This window comes from Triturus cristatus, chromosome 8 (genome assembly GCF_964204655.1).
Source record: "Triturus cristatus chromosome 8, aTriCri1.1, whole genome shotgun sequence".
NCBI classification, from domain to species: domain Eukaryota; kingdom Metazoa; phylum Chordata; class Amphibia; order Caudata; family Salamandridae; genus Triturus; species Triturus cristatus.
The window spans coordinates 592712913-592731522 of record NC_140591.1 but is presented as its reverse complement, the minus strand read 5'-3'; the positions used below and the strand labels follow the sequence as shown (position 1 = coordinate 592731522).

The window sequence follows — 18610 nt, the reverse complement described above, 5'->3', positions numbered from 1 at the left end:
AAGCAGAAAAAAGTAAACGAGTTTATTTTTGCCCAATCAGTGGCAAAATGAAAGCAGACTGGCATACAGCAAAACAGATAGGTTGAGACCGACAAGAGAGCAGCTTAAGAGGAATATGTATGCCCAACTTTGTCAATTTGAATAATAGCAACATTTTAAAGGAGCTTTTTGGTGAACAAGGTCACAGTCGGTCTCAAAGCACAACCACACAGTATCGCCAACATCTTCATTTTTCTTTATTCGGTTAAACACAAACTAACCATAAAAGAAACATTCATGAAGTACAACACAAGACACATAATAAAACCATAAATCAAATACAAAGCGTCACATTATGCAGTTCCCCAACCAGATGTTCTCAATAAACCCGTCCCTTTCGACCTGGCACAACTCATTAAGATGGATGTGTATCAACTTTAATCATCATAAATAAAACCGAAATAAAAACCTCACTAGGAAATGTAACATACTTTTGCAACAAAAACAAAAAAACACCTAAAATCTAACCCTCCATAGCTTCCCTCATTTGCTTATGAACTGCTTAAAAAGTAAGCAACCGAATAACAAATGAAATCATCACTAACTGTAAAAACTTTAGGAATGGACAGACTTGTTGAGACCCATTAAAATAAGCATGATAAAATCTCTCCTGGATTTCTCATAAAATCCACAAAGTTCATGGTATCTTGTGACAACACAATGTCGGAGCTACAGGGCCCTAGGTTTTTTTTACCTCATCTCAGGTTTTCGGTACAGCTACCAGCAGATGCAGAAAATTCAACCTAAATCTCGTTACCATAAAATGATGATTATTAGTTACAAGGGTAAGGTAAGGCTCCATAAAAGGGACAGTTTTAGGGGGAGCATCCCCCCTGACTAAGACTTAACAATGTATGGATTTCCCTACAAGCTTGTCGTCTCAGCAGAAAATTTCTTTTGACCCATGCCAAGTCACTCTCACCATTGACCCTGGGCTGTCAAATAATTTGCGCCTCCCCATAAGAGAATAATAATTTTCCACATAGCTTATCCATGGTATGCAATTAGCATTATAAAGGCAAAAACAAAACTCAAGATTTCCCTTTTCAATTTGGTTTCCACCCTATTCCAAACTGTTACCCATCAGGGGAGGGGACGAGTGCTAAGACTTCAAATAGTTAGCACCTAGTGCCTCAAGTACTATAAAAGACAGCACACCTTCCAGTACACTCAATGGGTGCCTGAAGAACTTGTTTTAGAGACCTGGAGCGGAGTAATGTTGAAATCACCCAAGTAGTCACTGGCCAAGGCCACCATAGGTATGTATTAACCCCTTCAGTGCCACGCCCTTTCCCCCTCCTGTGCCGGGCGTTGCACTAGTGGGTGGGGTTCATGACGAGATAGTCTCGTCATGAGCACAGCGCAACCGTGCTCCATGACGAGACTATCTCGTCATGGGCACTGAAGAGGTTAAAAATGGCTTTCAAAGGTTTCCTACCCAGCCTGTAAGCAAATTAGGAAACTGAGGAAATTGCCCAAAACAATTCATTATTTTTTGCTCCAATAAGGGGCTTCCGACTAAGCTTAGAATCGAACAAGACACCCAGGTAAGAAAAAGTTTGAATCTTCAATAGTGTATAATTCTTCACCCAAGAGTTCTTCGTTTTAGTGGACCTAGGACCAACTACCATAACAAAAGACTTATTAAAATTAGTAGACAGATCTTCCATAAAAAGCAACAAACAAGTCAAGGAGAGTAAGCAGGCCCATAAACTAAATCGACACAGAGTAAGGCTGGTTTTGATATTTTCCCAACAAGAGGACAATCTGCTCCTGACGCTAATAGTGTGCTCTCCAAGCTGTTTAAATTAAAGATAAACACAAAGAGAACGAAGATACATCCTTGGCAAACACCTATATTTGTATTGAAACAAAGCGATCAAGAGGAGTTCATTGAATAAACAATTATAGCAGATGTATCCACGCAAGGATCCCTAAAACAAAAAACAAACAAAACAAAAACCGACAATACCTGGATCCACACCCAGTGAGAGAAGAAAGCTCCATAACTTGGGACGATTAACTTGTCAAAGACCGAGGTGAGGTCCATAAAATCCATATGGATCAACCAAGACCTTGCCACTATGTATTTGTTGACAATCGCATAGAAATTCAGGCACTAGTCACTGGTCACCCTACTGGGCCTGAAACCATATTGAAGGTCAGATAAGATGTGATTCTCGTCATCCCAGGTGTCAGTTTGTCAAGAACACCACACACAATCACCTTAATGATAGAGTTGATATGGTATATTGATCTTTAGCATTGGGGATTAGTCTGATCTCCTTTTTTGAACACTGGGACCATAATCAAGGTTGACCAGGAGCGCAAAGGCCCCGATTTAATTGCAGCATTCATGGTCTGGGTAAGCAGGGGAGCCCAAATCTTTGACTCGTTGATATATAACTTTGGAGGGACCCAGTCTAGGCCCGGTGCCTTGCTCCTGGAGAGTCCCAAGATCCCCTACTTGACTTTCTCAAGAGTGAGAACTAGGTTGAAGACCCCATCAGGGGTGACATCTATGCCTGGTCGTTGTCGATCCAGCAAAATGTGAAACCCAATTGTCAGGGGTAATATGATGACAAAGCAGGTCATTGATATTAAGAGCAAAGAAGAGGCAGTTAAAAATCTCCCAGTATGCGCAGCTAGTCATCAAACTAGTTTGAAGTAAATGCTCCCAGACTTTATCCGTACATAAATTCTTCCTCTTTTAACCTCTGCTTTATAGCGGATTAGACAGACACATTATCAAACAAAATAACATTCTGGAATGCATCTGGTAATGATTTTTAAACATGCCAGAATGGGTAAAGAGAATTATTTTTTCTCTGCACTACAGGACCCCTTTAAGTAAGAGTGATTCTATGGCAGGACCGGAGGCGAGGATTATGTTCTGTGTTTTTTTTATTTTCCAGCACCAGCAGTTTTAACATTCACAGAAGAAAACTCTTCCCCAAGAACCACAGGGAAAGGACAGTCCAAGAGGTCAGCCAATCTGCATCCACGCATGTCCTGAGGGTCCGGGGATTGCTGGGTTACCTCCTCTTTCTTTTCCTGCTCACCAGCAGATAAGTCGCATTGCAAACTCTATGGTTTTCTCAGCATATTGTATTGCGCTTGGCATGGTTTCCTGTCTTTTTCCCTGACAAGTGGTTTCGGTGTAGTGAGAGTGCTAGAGTGTGTTTTCTTTTAGTGATTGCATTTGGTCTGTCGCGGGAGCGTTTCTCATCGCTACTTTCGTGGTTTCATCACGGGCTCGCGGTGACGCAGGCGGCCGCCAGAGGGCACCGGTGCAGCGCGTCTCGCAACTCGTTGCTTCGGCGGGAACGCTTTTTCCGGTCAGAAATTTCCTGTCAGTGCGTCCCCCGCCAAGCAAGGAGCCCGCACGCCTGGAAGCCTTGACACCAGACTCCGGGTCTGTTAATCTGCAGCCAGACGCCCATTACGTGGGTCGGTAGTGTTTGGGAGGGAGGGGTGGAGGGGGGGAAGCAGGCCACTGACAAGATTATTGTGTGTAAAAGGCCGCTTTATTGGAAACAGGTGCACATTACAAATTAAAATCCTTGGCCGAAACGCCTTCCAAAACTAGGCCTCACTAAATATAACATGCCTAGCCCCGCCCCCCGCCCCCCTCCCCTAAATACCTTCGAGCCCGCCCCCGCCCGTACATTACAACAATATAAAACATTATAAAACATTATAAAACATTACACTCCTGTATAACCCCCCAACAATCTCTAAATCCAAACCTTCTGTTAACCAAAACTCCCCTGCCTGCCCCTTTTCAGCTATCGGCCCCCAAACTGTGTAACCGAACTAAACTTACCAAACTAACCTTTCCCTGTCGATAACCCAACCAACCACAATAACTCCACCAACCTCCGGTAAAACTGACCAGAATTCACCATAACCCCCGCCACCCAGAAAGAGGGGGGCGGTGCAACTACCCTCCCCTCTTTCTGCCCCCCAACAAAAAAGGCTTTAAACACAACGAGCCTGATTCCGCCCACTCAAGCACCGAGACAAAACCTCCCTGAGCTCCAACAAGTAAAGATCCATGCCCAACCTCGACAAATGGACCCCATCTCCCCGAAAAAACTCTACCGCCTCAAAGCGGATATCTTTGTGGGTAACTCTCCCAAAGCCCAAATCCCGACAAAACCTGGAGATCTCCAAATTCACTTTCCTCCGTGACCTATCAATCGCCCTGGGCTTCAAAGCCCCTCTCCACACCCTCCGCGGGACCAATTCTGTCCAGAGGACATGACAACCAGACCAATGCTCCTTCAACAACGCCAAGTCTCTTTTCATGGCTCGCAACAATACCACCCCTTTAACACTACAAAGATCATTCTCCCCCAAGTGAATTAAAAGAATATCCGGGCATTGTCCCTTCACCATGGCTTTATTCAAACAGGGGATCAGCTCCCTCCAAAGCATACCCCCCTTCCCCTTCCATACCAATCGAAAAAGGCTGCTATTGAAACCCAAACTCCCCCCAAAATAACTTTTGCACGCCTGAACGTGCGCCCACTTGACGAAGGAATGCCCCACAATCCACACCGTCAATTCCCTCGTGTGTGGCCCGGCCACCGAACCTGAAAGGAAAAACAAATATGAGACTCAAACCAAAGCAGTGGACGCAGGCGCCGAAGGAGGATTTTCCCTTCAACTTCGCCATATCCTTTCCCCATAGACAGCGACCTACCCGGCCTCGAACGGGCACGACCGCTCGCCCCATACACCGCCCTCGTCCTGTCACCACCCACCGCTACCTGCCCCCGGGCACCTGACCACCCCACTGCTCCCTCCCCACCAAGGCCCCGGACACCTTCTGCCCAGGAGGGAAAAATGTCCAGGCCCTCGCTCCCAACACCCCCCCCAATGGCCTCCCCGTCCCCCACAAACCAACCTTCCTCCCCAAACTCCCCTTCCCCAGCCCCCCCCACAAGCTCCTCATCTACGGCATGCCAGCCCACCCCTCCCTGGGCCTGTAGCTGCTCTGAACTCCCCCGCTCCAAAAACCCCTGCTCCCCCTGCTTCCTCAACTCCTGCGCCGAACACCACCCCTCCACCTGCGCCCATTCCCCTTCTCCCAGCGAGCTCGCCCCCACCGAAAAACCCGCGCCTCCCGCCGAAGACACAGGGGAAAACAACAAGGGGCTATCAGGCTCTGACCCTCCACTCGCCTGTTGCCCAATCCCCAAGCTGCACCACTCAGGCGACTTCACCAATCCCAGCCCGCCTGACGCTAGCTTCCCTGAAGACCTCGCCCCTGCCTCATAACACCTAGCACTCTTAGCGACATCATAGCCCTTTCCCCCTTCACCCCCAGCTCGCTCCACCTCATGAAAATCCCCCCGCTCCTCACCCAGGACAGAGAACACACCCGCCGCCCCATCCGCACTCCGCGCGCGTCCCCCTTCCGTCGCACTCAAAAATTCACCCTTCGGCAAAGATGACGAGCGTCTTTTCGTCCCGCGCCCGCCTCCGCGCTTAGCTCCCACTCGCGGGGGAGGGATATGCAGTCACCGGCACCACAGATAATCCCGCCCCACCCGCAGACACAACCCCCACCCCCCCCGCCGCACCCGACCCACATGGCGGAGCGAAACGAGCGAGGGCCGCCTTTTTTAAACGCGGGCGGCCCCGCTCACTCACCGGCATTTGCTTAACCCGCTTCGGCGATGTGCACGCAGCCACCGCAGCCGCCACTCCGGCCGAGGCCTGACGCGTAGGGCGCAACGGCCCCGCCACCTCACCCACGACCAAATCCATGCGGCCTGCTTCGGACAACAGCCTGAGGGCCTCCAGAACCCGGTAATCTTGGGACGCCATTGAAAATGCAATTCACACAAAAATATGAACCGCTGCCACCACTAACAGTACGCTATAAAACCTAACAAAAAACACGCCACTAGCCTAGCTCCCGGCCACCAGGTCACCAAACCTAAAATGGTGGCCGGGGGCAGGCGCCCAAGGTATTTATACCTGCGCAACATTTAGTTACTTTTGGGCTATAATTGGGCTGCATTTGGGCTACATTTATCCTACTGGCAAGCCCAAGTTCAAAAACGGCCGCGCAGGGCCAGCAAACCCCTCCCTCCACACACCCCCTCCCAAACTGCCCGGGGGTGGGGACTCCCTGCGGTCGCCTTCCCCCCCCCCCCCCCAAGCCCCCCTTCCCAGTGAGCCACTGTTTTTACAAAAAGGCTGTCATTACCGTTTCAGAGGCCTGGCCCAGGCAATATCATTGTTATTTACAGTCCCTCAGTGCCTCTTTATTCAGTGGGTGTTAGGCCCCAGGGTTGGTTACCCATAATTCCTTGCATTGGCAGGCCAAATTAGAGGGTTAAACCCGCCAAATTTTTTAGAACCTTAGGTTCGCCAAGCATTTTGACCTAACAGTCTGTTCAAAAATGTTTGCATCCATCACTAGCTATGGGAGGGGACTACGTGGAGGAAGAGACCTTTCAGGTTCTGCCTGTTGAGGATTTTTGCGACGCAGTGGACGCCTCCATCCACCACGCCGTCGCTGCAGCTATGGGCCCCTTCGAGAGGCACATGATGAAGGTTGCCTACTCTTACGCCTCTGGGGAACTCAAACACCCCCCCCCCCGCGCCCTCCTAAGAGGAAATCGAAGGCGGCAGTGGATATGGGGGCTTTTGAACGCCTTAAAAAGGCCATCCGGGCGCCTCCTCCTGTAACTCAGGTAGGCCCTTTAGATGAGGTAATCCCTTTATCCCCCGAGGGAGATGAGGACGAGGGTGATGATTCCCCTTCGGAGTCCCTTGACGAACCGGGCACTTCTAGGCCCTGGCGCCCTCCCCAGAATGTGGCAAAGGCTCCTACGGACATGTTTGTCCCAGAAGATTTGTTACATTCTCGCTCCTCTGTGTGGACCCCGAGCAATAATGTGACGCAATTTATCGCCAGCTCGACGAGGAGGCCCCTAGAGAAGGAAGTTAGGGCCTGTTTGCGAAAGAGCTCACAAAGTTTGTCTCCATTAATAGAGTGTTTCACCCAAAGGTTTTTGTTGGGGTCGGTCGTGGCCGGGGTCGCTCGACCGGCCGCTTCTACACTCAGGCCCCTAACAAAGGCTTCAAAAAGGCGAACGACCAGCCCAAGCAAGTATTCTTCCAATCTCGAAGAAACGGCAGAGGCGCTAAATGAGGAGGCAGAGGCCATTTCCAAAACCAATCAGTACCCCCCATTTGTTAGTGGGGGGAAGACTGTCTTCATTTGCTCACAATTGGGAGGCCATTACTTCAGACTCATGGGTCCTTCAGACCATCAGAGGTTTTCATATAAAATCTACGGGACCCTGAAACAGGAATCTCGACCACAGCCCCTGGTATTCATGTCAGCCCAGACTGCTATGGGGGACGAAGAGGTTCACGATCTCCTCCGGAACAGGGCGATAGTGTGCTCCTCCCTCCACCGAATGGTTTCTTGAGCAACAACTTCTTGGTGGACAAAACAGACCGGGGTCAACGGCCGGTTATCAATCTGAAGGAGTTCAACAGCTGGTTGGTGTACCGCCATTTCAAAATGGAGGGAATCCACTTGCTGCGCGACGTCCTGCGCCCAAACAACTAGATGGTGCGCCTCAACCTGAAGGACGCTCATCTTTCCGGCCTGATTTTTTTCCCCGCATCGCATGTTTCTTCCGTTTCAGTGGAAAAGGCAGGTTTACAAGTTCACCACACTGCCCTTTGGCCTCTCCTCCGCTCCTTGGTGCTTCACCAAGGTGCTCAAGCCGGTGGTGGAATACCTCAGAGCACGAGGCTTCCGCCTCCTGATTTATCTCGACGATATCCTCCTGCTGGCTCAATCCCCAGCCTTGCTTACAGAGCAGCTTCGGACAGCTGTACATCTTTTACAGGGCCTAGGCTTTGTCATCAACGGGAAGAAATCCCTCTTGGTCCCGGTTCAGCAAACAACGTTTCTGGGTTTCATCGTAGACTGTCAAGACGACGTTGAGGAAGGTTTCCTCCAGGAAGGTTTCCAAAATTCATCGAAAACTCAGGCGCGTCCTGGCCCGCTCCACCATCTCTCTTGGGCAGGTTGCCAGGGTGGTGGGTCTTATATCCTCCATACAGGCCATCTTCCCGGCGCCTCTTCACTACAGAGCCCTTCAACGGCTGAAGGCCTCTCACCTCAGGAAGGGTTTGCAGTACTCCGCGCTCGTTCCCCTCACAGATGAGGTGAGGCTGGAAATACAGTGGTGGCTGGACTACATGGAGGCCTGGAACGTGAAGCCCATTTTCGGCTCGGCTCCGGACATAGTCGGTGTCAGACGCCAGAAGGTCGGGCTAGGGGGCGCATTGTGAGGACTCCTATACAGGAGGAAAATGGTCCGCAGACGAACAGCGGCTTCATATCAATTGCTTGGAACTTTTGGCCGGTTCCTTCACCATCAAGTGCTGGATGAAGGACAAAATCAGCTGTCATGTCCTTCTCAAGATGGACAACGTGTCGGCTGTCCGCTACATAAATCACCTGGGAGGCACAAAATCCAAGGTGTTAGCGGACATGGCCAAGGAATTTTGGTCCTTTTGCCTGGAAAACAGTGTCTCTGTAACAGCAGAGTATCTTCCAGGAGCGTCCAATGTAGTAGCGGACTGGTACTCCCGAGAATGGTCAGATGTGAGCCTCTGGCAATTGGATACCAGAGTCTCCCAGAGACTCCATGCCCTTTGGGGCCCCTTCTCAGTGGATCTCTTTGCCTCTCGTCAGCACCACCAGCTTCCCAGGTTCTTCAGTTGGAAGCCGGACCCTCTGACAGCGGCCACAGACGCCTTCCTTCAATATTGGCCGCTGGAGACAGGGTACGCCTTTCCCCCCCGTTTGCCATGATCATGCACCTATCAGCGCAGGTTCACCGACAGCAGGCGAAGGTAGTGTTGATCACACCTTATTGGAGGTCGCAAGTATGGTTTCCAGTTCTTCTGGAACTTTGAGATTCCCCAATCCTTCTACCTCCCGATCAGACGATTCTTCAGAATCCCCAGGGAGGGCCTCATCCATTGGCCCTACAGAATCGGATGCCCCTCATGGCTTGGCGGATTTGCGGCAACGTTGGAGACTCCGGGGCTTATCAGGAGAAGCTCAGAACATCTTGGCAGCAGCATGGGCCAACGGCACCAACAAACGATACCATTCGGCTTGGTCCAGATGGGTGGGTTGGTGCCTTAGCCGAGATCAGGATCCTGTGGGGTGCGAAGTCTTGAATTTCCGGACTTCCCCGGCCACAGAGGGCTTGGCTTACCGCACCATTAATTCTTACAGTTCAGCAATCTCGGCGGGCCATGACCCGGGTGCAGGTTAACACGGTAGGGGAACACCCGTTTGCAAGTTAATGAGAGGTATTCGCTTATCCCTTCCTCCTTTACCTAAATATTCACAACGGTGGGACGTTAACAAAGTGTTATATCTCTTTAAGTCCTGGCTTTCTAATCTATATTGGTCTTGCAAAGAACTTTGTGAAGTTGGCCATGCTCCTCTGCTTGGTCTCCTGCTGGAGGGTCTCTGAAGTGAGAGCCCTGGATTTCCTCGGTCAGGTTTTTACCCCCCCCCCCCCCCCAGGGGGTCACTTTTCATATTTCACGCCGCACTAAGTGGGATTCTAGGGTAATCTCGTACCCGGCTTTTGACAAACACCCTAAGTTGTGTGGTGCGCTGCCTCAAGGCTTATGAGAGCATGACGGATGAATATCGACCTCATGGCGTAAACCAACTGCGGATATCTCTCACGAAACCCTTCAAGGCTGTGTCTCCTCCCACCATTGTAAGATGGATCAGATGGGTCATGCGGGAAGCAGGCACTGACATTTTGCATTTCAGTGCCCATTCCATGAGAGGAGCGATGGCCTCCAAAGCCTTTTACATCGGGGCACGCCTCGAGGATATTATCAATGCCGCCTACTGGTCATCGGACTCGATGTTTAAAAGATTCTATTTTGAACCATGGACAAGCTTTGAAAACGCATAATCCTTGCCTCCGGTTCTGTCATAGAATGAAAAATTTCCTAGTAGACACGAAGGAAAGTTTCAATTCAATTAAGGACTCGGAGGCGAGGATTATTCCCACACAGAGTTCCTGAGGATTCAGTCACATTTTTCTCCCCCTAGTCTATGGATCAGCACTCCGTAAGGTACAAGTATTGTTCTCCATTCTTGTGCTTAAGGGCTTTACTGTACTTGGATTGACAGTTTAATTGTTCTTGGGTTTTTCTTTCATGATATTAACTCTCATCCGGACCATACCTTTTGTGATTCCTATGGTACTTAAGTTCTGATTCATTCAATATCCTTTCACTTCTTTCAGGATCGGAAACACCTAAAACCGACTAATGGAATTCGTTACCGGCTGGATGGTTCGCAGTCAAAGTAAGAGGAGGTATCCCAGCAATCCCCGAACCCTCACGACATGCATGGATGCTGACTGGCTGACCTCTTGGACTGTCCTTTCCCTGTAGTTCTTGGGAAAGAGTTTTTTTTCTGTGAATGTTAAAACTGCTGGTGTTGGGAAATTAAGAAAGCAGAGCATAATCCTCGCCTCAGAGTCCTTAATAGAATTGAAACTTTCCTTTGTGTCTACTAGGAAATTTTTCATCATCGATGTGGACATTATCAAGTTAAAAATCTTATATGTGATTAATGTAAGAGACGCTACCCAATTGTCACCAAGAGGAAGATCAAAGCAGGACTAGCAGGAATGGAATTGCTGTGCAGGAATGGAGTTATTACCAGTTTGCCTTTGCGGGTCCAGCAAAATTCCGTGTAATGATTCAAGGATTCCCACACTTCTTCACAGACCACTTACAATTGAAGAGATTCCTTGATGGTCCTGATGATCCTTCCATGGACACGGCAGCCTCCGGGTCTTCCTCATCGTTCTCTTAAGCCTTCTTCTAACAAGTTCCTCCAGTAACTACTTACGACAACTCTCAACCATCGTAATGCTCAAATGAATATGAACTCTTCAAGGAGCTCTTCTATCTCATGTTTGCTGCACGTCCATAAATTGTTCTTATGCAAGTCTCTAATCTACCTTGACATACTGATGTAGTTTTGTCATAATGTTGGAATGTAATGCTGTATTACAGTTGTGCCATAAGGTCACAGTCAATTTCAAAATGATTGTCCTCGACACTCGCAGGGACATTCTCCATAGTCTTTATATCGGTAGGCATAACAACTAGAGGTAATATTACGGTTTCACTGGCCTTACCAGGCATTGCCAGGCATTACCTAGCTCTACCTAACCTAACCTAGCTCACATAGCCTTATCAGACCATACAAAATGACCTTCGCTGACCAACCTCTTGATTGTTCCTAAGTCACGTCATCTAAGCTAATCCAAATATATCTGAAGCACAGGTATATGTATATGCCTGTACGATCCTGACATCTATTCTCGACTTTTAATATAGATCAACAATTCGCTTGGTTTTGTTTAAATAGTTAGGACAATCTTTTATTGCTCATTAGTAGTGTAATACGTAATAAGTAGTATAGCACAACGGTTACGTTTGCCACTCAATCTACTCTATGTCAGACTGCCAATATGCCAAGATACCAATATGCAGAGCATGTGCAATGCAGAGCACAGAATGGCAGAAACAGTAGAAAATACATAGACTAGCAGTACATCATGTATTGCAATAGTCCGCATCACGCTCACACTCAGTTCTTAGACTCTGAAGTCTCCCTTTATTCCCTGCACCACAAGTTACCTTTATGCCTTCAAGATATTTTATCTGGCTCCCATGGGAGGGGAGCACTCTTCCCTTGTCACCATGCCAGTCATCTACTTTCGGGGTAGGGTGGGAGGGTTAGGGGTGAGGGTGGGTGGGTTGGGGGTTTTAGATCTTGTTTTCCTTATTTTACTTATCTTTATTTGCTCTTTTTGCCATATTTGTCTTTTTTCTCAAGTGCCTTGCCTCTTTCCTCTTGTCATGTTTCTTGTAGTAACTGTCACAGTGTTAGCCCTTCACATACAGGGGATGCCACTTTGGAAGGTATGTCCTGTATACACAAAGCTAATGATGTATCTTCTTATCTAAGTTCCAGGAAAAATTATTCAAGTCTATCGTGCTACTTTATAGCACACAATGCTACTCAATTTTCTATGCAATGAACCCATTAATCCTGTGTGCGATGTGTCGCTACGATTATCCTGTTTGCAAACAATAGAGCAAAGAAAACAACGCTTTGAATGGTAGGCCATGTTGCATGTTACAGGAAGCGAATCAACTCGGTGCAACTGTGTCCACTAACTTCACGGCAAGCACAGGTGAGTAATGTAATCTCTTCCCACATAGTGAGTAAACTTCATACACCACATAATCCGTACAAACCTTACTCAAGAGTTAAAAAAAAAAATCAATAGCAATCTTTTTAATAGAATTATGATGTCGCAAAATTCTCCAGGTACTTTAAGCCATATTAACCTCAAGATAGTCTCACTGAATGTTAAGGGCTTAAACCACCCTATCAAAAAGAGGAAGATCCTAGACTACCTCCATAAACAAAAGGGAGACGTTTTCCTACTACAGGAAATGAAGATTGACGCGAAACGTTTAATTCACTTAGAAATAGGTATTATAGTGACGTTGCTGGCTCGGAGGCAATAGGGAAGAAAAACGGTGCCCTGACTCTGGTAGCTAAAAAATCAAACATTGATATAGTAACAAGCACATCTGATACTAAAGGGAGGTGGATCACAACAAAATTGACCAAGGATAATACAGATTATTACATTACTAATATTTATGCACCAAATAGAGATGGTTCGGACTTCTGGGAAGACCCAAGTAAACAAATTGACACAATCCCAGACACTGCTATGCACATACTTGCCGGAGATTTTAACCTGCCCATGGACCCGGCTTTAGATAGGGACTCACACTGTCCTTTTCGCGCCACTAACTCCCACAAAGCCCTTATAAATCTCTGCACATGCTTCAATTTGATAGACACATGTAGGCTACAAAACCCCACTGGGAGAGAATATACTTTCTAATCATCCCCACATAACTCCTACTCACGCATTGATTACCTACTTATATCAAATAACGCCCTAAACAGGGTCGAACAAACCTCGATAGAACCAAGGGTGATCTCAGACCACTCATGCATTAGCCTATCCATTTCTGACCCAAAGACTTCCAAAAAACAACCAATTTGGAGACTCAACAATGAAGGCATAGAAAAAGAATCTCAAAGACAATTAATTGATAGCGCGATACAGAACTTTCTCAAATTTAACAAAATAGGAGACACGTCGGACCTAACAATGTGGGAGGCATTGAAGAGCGTCGTCAGAGGAGAGATCATTAAAATTAGACCTGCCATGAATAGGGAAACCAACAGTAATCTTGAGAAGTTGTAAAAAGAGATTGCTATGTTAGAAGAAAAACAAGTAATGTCCAGAGATTCACTAGTCCTGAACGAAATAGTGAGGAAGAAATAAGAGTATAATAAAATAGTTCGTGATAGAGTGGGAATTTGGTTCCCTAAACAAAAGAGCATCAGGTTATGTGAATCCAACAAAGCCGGAAAGAGCTCAGCTTCATACTTAAAGGTTTCCGCAATTTTGTCAGCGTCATAGTGAGCCATACCACTTTTGTCTATTAGGTTTTTTTATTGTGTACTTTTGCATTTTAAACTTTGAAACTTTAAGGATTTCTATAAAGACCTGTATAGTAAGAACCAGGATATAGATAACACAAAAACACAGGAATATTTAGATAAATGTATATTACCTGCCCTCTCCGAAGATGAAAACAACTGAAATAAACAGCCCCATTACTACCCCAGAAATTGAAAGCTCAATAAGGGCCCTGAAAGTAGGGAAAGCTCCGGGCCCTGATGGGTTTGGTGCCAAATTCTACAAGTGCCTCTCCTCTACATTGACTCCTCCACTGTTAAATCTGTTTAACGAATTTAGTGACTCTGGACACCGGCAGAGGCTATTATAGCCGTAATCCCCAAGGAGGGGAAGGACCCTACGCTACCTAAAAACTACAGACCGATATCACTAATCAACCTAGACTGCAAAATTTACGCTATGATCCTCTCAAAATGCCTTCAATTCTTTTTACCTAAACTCATTCACCCGTCACAAGTTGAGTTTTTAAAAAAACAGACTATCCAATGACAATGCTCGCATCCTCGCTCATGTCCTAGAGAAAGCCAAACTCACTGACTCACCTACAGTCGCTATTACATTGGACGCAGAGAAGGCTTTCGACAAAGTTGACTGGGTCTACTTGGAAGCAAAACTAGACAAATTTAATTTGGGTGAACATTTTAAACACATGATAATGGCACTATATTTTAACCCCTCAGCCAGGGTAAGAGCGGGAGGATGCTTCATCCTCCTTTAAACTACATCAGGGCACAAGGCAAGGCTGCCCTCTCTCGCCCTCTCCATTCCTCCTTGCAATTGAACCTTTCCTCTTCCACCTTAGGAATAATCAACAGATCACAGGAATTCGCTTGAACGAATGTACGGTTAAAATTACTGCTTATGCCGAAGACATGTTGGTTGTCTCTGAGAAGGCGGAAGCTGCTATCCCCGCACTTGTGTCCTCAATCGATGACTTTGCTAGAGTATCTGGGTACAGGTTGAATAAAGATAAGACGGAGGTGAAACTCCTGAACAACCTTGAAGGAAAAGAAATTATGGGCATCTCTGGTCTCTTATGGCAACCTAAGTGCTTTAAATACCTAGGCTTGGATTTCACGAAAGACCTGATCACACCCTCCAGACCAACGAGAATGCCATCTTCAAAAAAATCTCTTCATTGTTAGATGGCTGGTCACCTACATTTTTAACATGGTGGGGAAGAGCTGAGACATTAAAAATGATGATTACTCCTCTTGTCAACTATCTAGCCAGCATGTTACCTATGATGTTCTCAAATGATTTCCTGAGTAAAATCTATAAGCTTTTTAACACATTCCTGTGGCAAGGTAAGAGACACAGAATATCTATGAAGAAGCTTCAATTACCAAAAGATAAAGGTAGACTGGGCCTTCCGAACTTCAGGAACTATCAAACCGCGTATCTCTGTAAACAGGGATCTAACTGGCTGCTTCTGCCGACTGATTACACACCAGTCTGGTTGGACATAGAAAGATCAATCATCAACGATATGCCCTTGCCTCCTCTCCTCACCATGGAAATATCCTCCCTTCCTCACTCAAAGTACATCTTGCTCAATACTAAAAGAGCCATGCTACGACTGGAACACCTCTCCACAATAAAAACTAATAAATCAAACTTGTCCTCTCTCTGGCGCAACCCGAGCTTGAAGATCGAAGGAGGGATGCTCCATTGGAAGCATTGGTCCAAAAACTGCATAAATCTAGTCAAAGACCTCTATGGCGGAACCCTTCCCTGGTCTTTCTCCACACTTCAGTCTTGCCACGGACTACAACCAATAGATTTTTATACATTTTTTAAACTAAAATCTCTCCTCACGGCGCGCTCTATCAAACCCTACGACCTGTCAATACTCTCAAAGTTGTCACAGCTGCTAAAGTCAGGACACACAGTCTCTAAAATATAATAAACTCCTATCATCTCAACCTCGCAAATCTCAAGAGAAATGTGAAGAAAAATGGGAATCAGAGGACAACTCTAGCATTATCCCATTCGACTGGAAAAAGATACATATCACCCCTTTTCAAATAAAATCTCCCCAATACTATCACAAACCAACTTGATGTTAATAAATAGGGCATATTGGACACCCAAAAGGATTTTTAAACTTAACCTCAGTGAGAGTCCCACCTGCTGGAACTGGAACTCTCAAGTCGGTAACCTGACCCATATGCTCTTCAATTGTCCTACACTAAAGTATACTGGGATAAGATTTACAAATGTATAGGCAAGACTTTCAACGTAACCCCTCCTAGGGAATTTTCCTATGTTATACTAGGCGCTCTGGACCCTAGGATCACGGACGTAAATGACCGTTACTTGTTAGATCTTATGCTCACTTTAGCGTGTAAAATTGTTTTAAATAAGTGGAAAAACTCCAAAGAAGTCTCATTTAAGATGTGGCAAGAATGGTAGAGGAGCAGATAACATTGCACTTCAAGCCTCTCCATGTCGTAAACCACACAGGAAAATGTGGAAATCCCTTGATGCCTTCTCTATCTCTAAAGACCCTCCGTGAAAAGCAGACTTATTTACACATATTGTAATTCTTAATGTATGCTTTATTCATGATGATACTCCTGTACTGTGTTGTACTTTTCACTATTACAGTTGTGAAACTTGTACTTGCTTAATACAGTTGTACTGAAGTATACTCACATTGCTTATGTGTTAACAGATGCTTGTCCAACTCTGACTCTTTTACACTATGTAATTCTTAATGTTTGCGTTATTTATAATGGTATTCCTGTACTGTATTGTACTTTCCCCTATTACAGCTGTACAACCTATACTTGCTTATATTTGTACTGAAGAGTACTCGTATTCCACTTGTGTGATACCTATGCATGGCTAGCCGCTTGTACATCACTGCGACGCCAATGGACTCAACATGGCAAGGCACTTCAGGAACCTAGTTATTTAGTTGTTTATTATTTACTTTGTATTCCTTGTATTCTTTGTAATCGTGCATATCATTTCATTATACAGTCGACTACTTAATGTTCAGTTTTAAAATTTTATAAAAAAAGATTTGAAATAAAAATCTCATATGTGATATTTGATTGCAGATAAATCACCCTAAAGTTGGTCAATGAAACGTGTGCAAATGTGGGCACAAAAATTAACCTGCTATTCATGTGTGGCACAAGTTATAAAAGTAGCCCATCAGCAAACCAAAGACATGAGGCAAAAAAAAAGCCTCAAATGGGGAGTAGAAGTCAGTTTATGCAATGCGCTCAAGGGAAATTAACAAAAACCTAATTGTGAAAAATAGAACACACATTAAGTGTAGAAGTTAAAGTACACACACTATTATACTGGCTCATCCATACAGAACAGTACTTTGTACAAGTCAAGATTAAATACGATACTTACGAGCCCAGCTATCGGTGTGGATAAGCGATTGATCTTCTTAATGACTCCTGGTTTTATCTTGTTAATCAAGCTAAACAGAAGTAGGGGGAAATGAAAACTCAATTACAGTTCAATTACCACACAATTTGCACATATAATTTTATAAGAACAACTAAAAAAGTGCTTCACCTCAGTGGTTTTCATAAACTAAGATAATAAAGTGTAACATGCATCGCTTGAATCAATGGCGAGAAAGATTTGATCTGGTCAGATTAGAATGGGATGGAAAGATTACAAGAGCATGTTCCCGCTATTGGCTAATATGAATGCATTAAGTTGTTAAATCTGGAGCAAATCCAGTTACTGAATTTGCAAACTGTGCTATATCTGAGAACCTGGAAGAATACTTCCGCTTTCTTCCCAATAACTATCTTGCAAAATCTCCTTCATTTCCCTATTAGTATGGAAAGAGAACTTAAAAGGTTATCATCCAACACTTGTGTGGCCGGACTGTTGGGTGTGATGGAAGTTTTCTGCCAATCGTACAAATTTCCCACATTTTCAGACTACTTTCCTTAGCTCAAAACATTACATTTTAAATAGACTGCTAATGAGTGTTAACATACTTACCCATTTTCATCATGAAAGCTCTCAAATATTTAACCAAATATTACTATGCATGCCATTATGGGGAATATTTTGTATGTGCTTTATATTAAGAGGTCAGAAATATACATTTTTAATTTAAAAAGACCCCTGTACTAGAACGTGTTCCCAATATTTAAAAAAAAAAAAAAAAAGGGTTGCATCAACTTTCAACAAGTTAAAGAACCACCGAAAAGGAAGTGCCATAGTGCATTTCTCAAAGATGGTTACAAATATTTGTCAGAAAACCGATAAAAAGAAGCTATGTACACAAGTGCCAAATATGCCTGAGCTCAATTTTTCTATTAAAAATGTCTTTAAAAGTCTCAATTACAAAGAAGAAATAAAATCTGCAATTAAACACTTATGGGATCCTGTGCATGGTTCAATATACTGACTGAATATATTGTCCGAGATGCTTTTCCTGTGCATAGCTCCAGAGATCTTAAAGCAAACGTCTGATATGTTTAAGTTCATAAATGTATTTTTAATTTACTATATGTGCATAGAACTAGCCTTTAGGTCAAACATGGTCACCACAAAGCTAAGCTGACCAGTAGTTCCATTAGTGCTTTAAATGGGCCGGTACTGTCCGGTACGGAGTACTGGCACTTTATTTTTAGAGGGAGAGTAGCGGCACTTCTCAGAAACAAGCAGGCACTCTAGTACAGAGTACCTGCACTTCTATTTTTCCATTTTAAGCACTGGGTTCCATCACAGAAAAACAACACCTTCCTATCAAACTGTTTTCTGCATTAAAAGTAAAACTCTAGGACTCACTTCCAGCTAAAATGCATGTACAGTTCTACCACTGTGTTGCAATTCAATTTGAAACAATCATTGGCAATACTAATAGGTCTGAAAAATAACTGCAAGTAGCTCTTCAGTCACTG

At 45.2% G+C, this 18610-nt stretch overlaps 1 protein-coding gene across 22 annotated transcripts in view; it reads right to left on the bottom strand.

The window, feature by feature from the left end:
• LMO7 (LIM domain 7) overlaps positions 1 to 18610 on the bottom strand; it is a 480465-nt gene that overhangs the window by 300925 nt on the left and 160930 nt on the right. For all 22 annotated transcript variants that reach the window (XM_085622039.1, XM_085622044.1, XM_085622040.1 and 19 more), the window contains exon 3: positions 17094 to 17163. In XM_085622039.1, the coding sequence (XP_085478165.1) occupies positions 17094 to 17163 (70 nt within the window). The remainder of the gene's footprint in view (positions 1 to 17093; positions 17164 to 18610) is intronic.